Consider the following 6,580-nt stretch of genomic DNA (forward strand, 5'->3'; position numbering starts at 1 on the left):
GATCGCGCCCCAAGCGCCATATGCCGATGTTGCGAGGGGTAACCTTGCGAGGGTGAGCAGCGAAGGACAATGGCTTGATGCGCGCCGTGTTGGAAGTCGCGGGCGATAAAGCGCGCGCAAGGAGGGGAGGGGGGAGGGTTTTCAGATAAGGGCGTCTCCCCTAACCCAAACCCAGCCGTGGCTGCGCATGACAGTCCGCGCCTCTGAGTGCGTATGCGACCCGCGCGCCATATCGTGGAGATAATCTGCAGCAGGTTGAAAGATAAGGCGCAAGTCGAGACGGCTGGTCGCTCCATTTGCGCTGTTCTCCCACGCACCTAATGTGGAATTCGCGTAATGCTCAAGTTTCGGGCACTTTCCAGTTTCCGGAGTAGTTCTGAACACGCGAGGTTCTTTAACGTGCACCCAATTTGCACGGTACACGGGTGCTTAAGCATCCCTCCCCCCTCCCCTCCCACGTCAAAATGCGGTCGCCGTGGCCAGGTTTCGATCCCGCGACCTAGTGCTTAGCAGCGCGACGTCGTAGCCACTAAGCCATCATTTGCGTGTATGGTCGGGAAAACGGCTGGACCAAGTGACAGAACGGGATCGTTGTTGAGCAGAACCCAATTCGAAGTAACGGTGAGAAGCTATTGCTCCATGAAAAAGAAAAGTTGCACGTCTGATAAGGTTTGTCTACTTAGTGAGGAAAATGCCGCCCGTTTTACGCAAAATAAGAAAAACGAAAGGCTCTCGCTTAAGTTTCCGAAGCATGGCCAATCCCTCTCGTGTGTCATGTTTTGAGGCCGCAACAACAGACGCAGTATCGGTTCTTTGACCTATTACGTTCCTGTTTCGCGACACAATGACTAAAAAATTAATTAAATTGTGGAGTTTTACATGCCAAAACCACGATTTGATTATGAGGCACGTCGTAGTAGGGGACTCCGGAAATTTGTACCACCTAGGGTGCACCTAAATCTAAGTACTCGGGTGCTTTCGCCCCATCGAAATGCGGCCGCCGTGGCCGAGATTCGATCCCGCGACCTCGCGGTTGGCAGCCCAACACCACAGATACTAAGCAACCACGGCAGGTGACACAATGATTGTTGAATAGGTCTGATGTAGATATTCAAGTGCACTCCCTCTCCCTCCATCTGTTGCAGGCTGGGAACAAGGCAGAAAGTGCACGCTGATCAAGAAGGAGCGTTCGCTCACCTCTGCATTTCGCAACGGTCGTCTCTACTTGACAGACCAGTGAGTATACACAATGTTCACGTTAATGGTATCACCGCGATGACCATTCAGCAGTCTTAAAACTGTTTCGCAGCGAGGTCTACGTTAAACGTAATGCCCTTACTAAAAGACAGCTACGTTGGTGATTTAGTTTAGTGGAATCTTACTTTACCAACTTTCGCACCAACCCACTGGCATCTTGCGCTTCAGGTGTTCCTACTTTACCAGCAGAGGCCTGTATATTGAAGTTGCGACACCACTAAAACGCAGGCTGTGGACGCGCGCGTAGTTCGACCAGTAAGTCATCGCGGAAGCCGGCTTCTCCACTACAACATAACTAATGAGGAGAAGCCCGTTTCTGTGCGCCGGCATTGTCGACCACTTTTTGGAGTACTTCTGGCGTGACGCAGCGTCCAGGACGCCGCCTCACGGAAGCAACGGGCATCCTCGAATGAGTGTTCAACTGAGCTAGTCGGTTCATTCTCCGAGGTTTGCAGCAGCGGAAAATGTGAAACACAGACACAGAAAAGAACCAACAGATGCTCAGCAGCTACGTCCACGTCTGTTCGTTACTTTCTGTTTATGTCCCCCACTATTTGCGCTGCTATATATATATATATATATATATATATATATATATATATATATATATATATATATATATATATATATATATATATATATATATATATATATATATACATACCCTCGAATATTCTTGAATGCACTCGAAATAACGCTGGTGTGAAGTGTACCGTCTTTGTGACCACACCTTCTTCCCCTGGCTCAGCTATTGGCGCCCACTCAAAGCCACGTTCCCAAAAGTGATCGTTCGAGGAATTGTGCCACTGGTTACCAAGTGCCTGAATAGGCTCCCAGCGCCATGGCTAGCCACCCACGACTTGGTGTGCGAAATGCGCTACGTGTGCTGAAAGCCTTATGATTGTAGGGCCGTATGTGTGAAGCAAAGCGAAGGAGCCTGAATGTTGTGGAAAGTGTATATAGGAATTTGGTACATATATAAAGCTATCGGAAATTTGTCAAAGATGAGCCAGAGTGCGGCGCTGTTCTGTCGAAGTCCACCATGTGATCTAATTCGCCATCTTGCGAGCTACGATTGGCTCCCAGAACAGCTACAGCCTTCTATTATTGGCTGAAGGCGCAAACATGACTGAATTGGATACCATGGCAGAATTTTAAAAGCATCCAGAAAATCAGTGTTCCAAATTTCGAAAGGTTGCATGGCTACCACTTATACGCTCCGATCTTGTTCTTTGCAAAACAAAGCTTCACACTTTCCTACCACGCTCGGAATGTAGTAAACCACTACCATTGCACGTGGACGTAATGTAAACTTATTGGCGCTGTCTGTAGCCTGCAGGCTATAGCCCGCGCAATCTTCAAATGCGCCAAGTTTTCTGACGTTTCTGTCCCGTTTTCAAATTGCAGTTACCTGCTTTTCCTGCGGTACAAAACCCAGCACCCCAAGAATCTCACCATCCACCTCTCTGAAATTTCCAAGCTCGAAAAGGTAAGTTTCTGTCCCGCTAAGTACTCTACGCATCCCCATTTCATATCGCTGCAGTAATTGCTTAAACCTTGGAAGTGATCAAATAGTCCTCAATGCGAATTTCGTCTTCCGTCTTTCAGGGAAAGACGGCATCGTGGATATCCGGCGATGGAGCGTCCCTCATTGTGACCATGAAGAATGGCGAAGTAAGTCACGTCTCTACGTACCGAGCAGCTTTTCAACGCTTAGCGGAGAGAGCGTAAACTTTATTTTCAAATCAATAAGATTTGAGTCCGGCGTCTTTTTAGTCGGTCTGGGCACCCGCCGCGGACGTGGTTCCGAGACCTTGTCTCGAAGCGGCTTCCTCGGCTCGCTGGACGGCCCGGAGTTGTGCTGTCAGGTTCGAGCTGAGCAGTGCGGTCTTCCAGCGCGAGCGGAGGCTGGCGGTGGAAGAGACGGAGGGGTCGGCACTGCCCGACTTGTTTGTTAACTCCTGACACTCCCATAACATGTGATTAGGTGTGGCAACCTCGCCACACGATGTACATCTGTTTGTAGTGTGCATGTCTGGATACATGGCGTGCACGAGTCGGGGGTTTCTGTAAGAATCTGTTTGTAATTGTCTGAAGTGTACTGCTTGCATCCTGTCTAACCTAGCGTGAGGGAATGGGCATACTTTGTAACTGGTAGTGTGCCGTGATGTCGTGGAACCTGGTCAAACGATCCTCCCACGCCCAGACGTTTGCAGTACCCCGCGGGAGCTCTTCCTCCGATGATGCTCGGCGAGTGAGGCCTCGAGCAACGCGGCGAGCCCCTTCGTTGGGGGCGCTCAATCCAGTGTGTGCCGGGATCCATAAGGAATGCTAAATTAAAGTGCATAAGTAAATGACACTTCTGGGCGCTGGCAAGACAGTAGTTTTAAAAACGCGTAAGCATTTCTATGCACACCTAACGAGAAAACCCGTCCGCCCATCACGTAAGACGATCGCTTTCAAATGGCCCGCAGGAGTGACCGAATTCACCGTCACGCTGGCTCTCTCTTCAACGTGAAGCGGCGAGAACACGGCGCACACGAAGCTATCAACACTCCGCGCTCTGCGTCCCCATCGCAGATCGCTTTCAAGATAGGGGCCACGCGTCTCGCTTCAACGCGAACTAAGCGGCGAGGACAGGCCGCGCCATTCACAGCCGCCAACGCAGTACAGCTGGTAATGGTTCGACGCGGATGGATAAGGTTCTAAAGAGCGATGACGGCTTATAATGATCGCAACGTAATAAGTGCACCTGGCGCCGCCACCTGCAGGTTTGCTTGCGTCATCAATTCACCTTGCGCCGCCGTCCGCAGCAGTTCGTGTCGCCGCAGCGGCGTCGTTCATACTGGTCGGATCAAGTTATTGATAAGGACACCGGGCTGCATAGAGATGAGAAAGTGGCACAATGCGTACACATAGGCAACTCCCAGAGGAGCTCCTGCTTGATTTTTTTCAGCAATACTTCCGTATTCTTTAGCCAAATTAATGAAAATGTGGTTTCAAAATAATGTTTTACCAGTCTGCATGTGTTAGTCGATCCTTGTGTCCCTTTAAGCCAGACGTTCAGCATTACCTTTGTTAATTCCAGATCAGTCTTGCTATGAGCAGAGAAATGGCAAAACGAAAAAGAAATGGCAATATGTGTCGGGGTGAAAAAAAGACTAGATGATACTAATGTCTCACGACAGCGGTAGTGGTTACTATTTGACAACACAAGCAGTACACCTTTCAGAAACCTAGGCAATCTTCGGCAGCTGGTCTGCCATCTCACAGATACATTAGGATGTTGCTTTTAAAACAGTTGTGCAATGGTAGAGTTTGGTCAATCAAGCATCCAACTCATTTTGCATAATGCCTACAGTAATGGGGGGGGGGGGGGGTGTTATTCTGTAAGTGTCCACCTAGCGGACATGATCGTTTCGTCTGCTGCTGAAGTTGCGATTGGCTTGGCTGGTGGTAAGCATCAGGAGACTGGCACTCCCAGCCATTCAGCACTTCAGTAGCAGACAAAATGGACATATCCACGAGGTGGACACTTGCAGAATATGCCCCTGTACAGTACATGACCCAATGTGCTGTAGTTATCCAGCAATCCAATGTGTTGCATGCTGCTATATCCAGCTGCAAGACTGAACAAACAGATGTCACGCAAAACCATTTCAGTTGTTCCTGAATCGAAAGCTCAACTTTGAAAAGGCTTAAGGTCATACATGCAACGCTAGCCACAACCAAGCCTGTTCTTTTTTCGAACCTATTGTACCTTATGGATGTAACTTGATATGCCTGACGCCAGCATCCAAACTAAATGACCCCATGTCTGTAAATAGCCACCCATTCCTCATGCTATTAATATTTGGACTTGTCTGCCACTGTCCACTTCATTCTGTTCTTTGTATCATGAATCTGTGCTTTACTGTTTCTTTGTATCCAGCTGGATGGACTTGCGAAAAATTCTGCAGTGTGTTTAAAATAAGCAAATCCTTTTCCCCGTGTTACCATTGCAGGTGTACACTTTTGGCACTGTCGCAAATCGAGAGGAAACCTTCCAGAGCATTGTGGAGCAAGGAATGCAGAACAACTGCAAGTGGGCATCCATAGCCGACCTTCTGCAATCCAAGACCAGCTAATCAACTCGCCACTGGAGACCTTGTGCATACACTCCACATTCCATGCGCAAATCATTTGTACATATGGCCATTGTCATAGTCAAACTCTGTGGCGCCACCTATAAGTCTCAAATGATTTCTTGCCTGTGCAGAGTTGTGTTTGTAGTTTGCCTAGTCAGTTGCTGTAAATAGCCACGAATGTTGTGTCGAGGAGAGTCCGACACCATGTAATGAGCCAACAAAGAGATTATACAATTGTACATAGTAAACGAGAAGCTCAGCCCTGGCAACAACTATACAAACGTGCCAGGTTAGGCTCTACGACTGCTTAAGACCTTTGCTTGCCTAGGCAAAGGAATCTGCAAGCATCCACGATTTCAGTTGTTCCGTGCTATTTCTCACGTGTGCTTCACAGCCGACAACGAAGACTCAACACATTGGTGGGAAATATCCAAGATATTTCTGAAGACTGTGAGAGCAACCATTCTTGGAATTGCACTGACTTGCCTTTTAAACAACAGCTTAAGGTGCGAACAAGCCATCAGCATTCAGTCTACAGCCAATGTGTCCTTACGAAAGTGACCAATACAACACGAGACACTGTGAGCACATGTGATGTGTGATATGTGAGCAGCATGTTTACCTCTTTGTTTACTACAAAAAAATGGGCATATGTTTTGAAGCTATTTTATGAGGAGCCTTTGCCTCAGTTGTTGAACATTGAGTCATTTATTTCCTGCTGTTGCTCTTTGACAATTCAACACAATAAACTTGTACATGAAAGTGTGTGTTTCCTTGTTGATGGCGGATATGCGCAGATACTAATATCAGCCCCGGTTGCATATCAAAGCCTAGCTTGAAAACAACCTTTTCAACTTCGTTGTTCACCAGTTGCGAAATTCTTGCCATGTTCATTAAACAGTTAAATTTTATGGTGCCACTTTAAAGACCTCGCTGCAAGCCACTAATCCTGAACAGTGCTTAAATAAACAGGCGTATCTCTGAATAAAAATTAGAATAAAGACCAACATAATTACACATGCTGGATGGGTGGGCAGCTCATCTTTAGCAAATTCCACAGAACAAGCAGTAGATTTAGCAGCTCAAAGATTGCACACGCAGGAGCTTGCACTACTGTTGAAGGTGTGCCTGCACAATCGGTGCAAACCGCGGCATAAACAGTTTTCTAAGCGCTTAGAAGTGCTCCTGTTGGTACA

At 47.8% G+C, this 6,580-nt stretch overlaps 1 protein-coding gene across 4 annotated transcripts in view; it reads left to right on the forward strand.

The window, feature by feature from the left end:
* LOC135916229 (GRAM domain-containing protein 4-like) overlaps positions 1–6,171 on the forward strand; it is a 155,694-nt gene extending 149,523 nt beyond the window's left edge. For 2 of the 4 annotated variants that reach the window (XM_065449534.2, XM_065449533.1), the window contains exons 17-20: positions 1,146–1,236; positions 2,665–2,746; positions 2,866–2,931; positions 5,262–6,171. In XM_065449534.2, coding sequence (XP_065305606.1) covers positions 1,146–1,236; positions 2,665–2,746; positions 2,866–2,931; positions 5,262–5,384 — 362 coding nt within the window. In that variant the 3' untranslated portion in view covers positions 5,385–6,171. The remainder of the gene's footprint in view (positions 1–1,145; positions 1,237–2,664; positions 2,747–2,865; positions 2,932–5,261) is intronic. The other 2 variants (XM_065449532.1, XM_065449535.1) reach the window with 2 other exon arrangements.
* Positions 6,172–6,580: the final 409 nt, after the last annotated feature.

Source organism: Dermacentor albipictus, chromosome 5 (genome assembly GCF_038994185.2).
Source record: "Dermacentor albipictus isolate Rhodes 1998 colony chromosome 5, USDA_Dalb.pri_finalv2, whole genome shotgun sequence".
NCBI lineage: Eukaryota > Metazoa > Arthropoda > Arachnida > Ixodida > Ixodidae > Dermacentor > Dermacentor albipictus.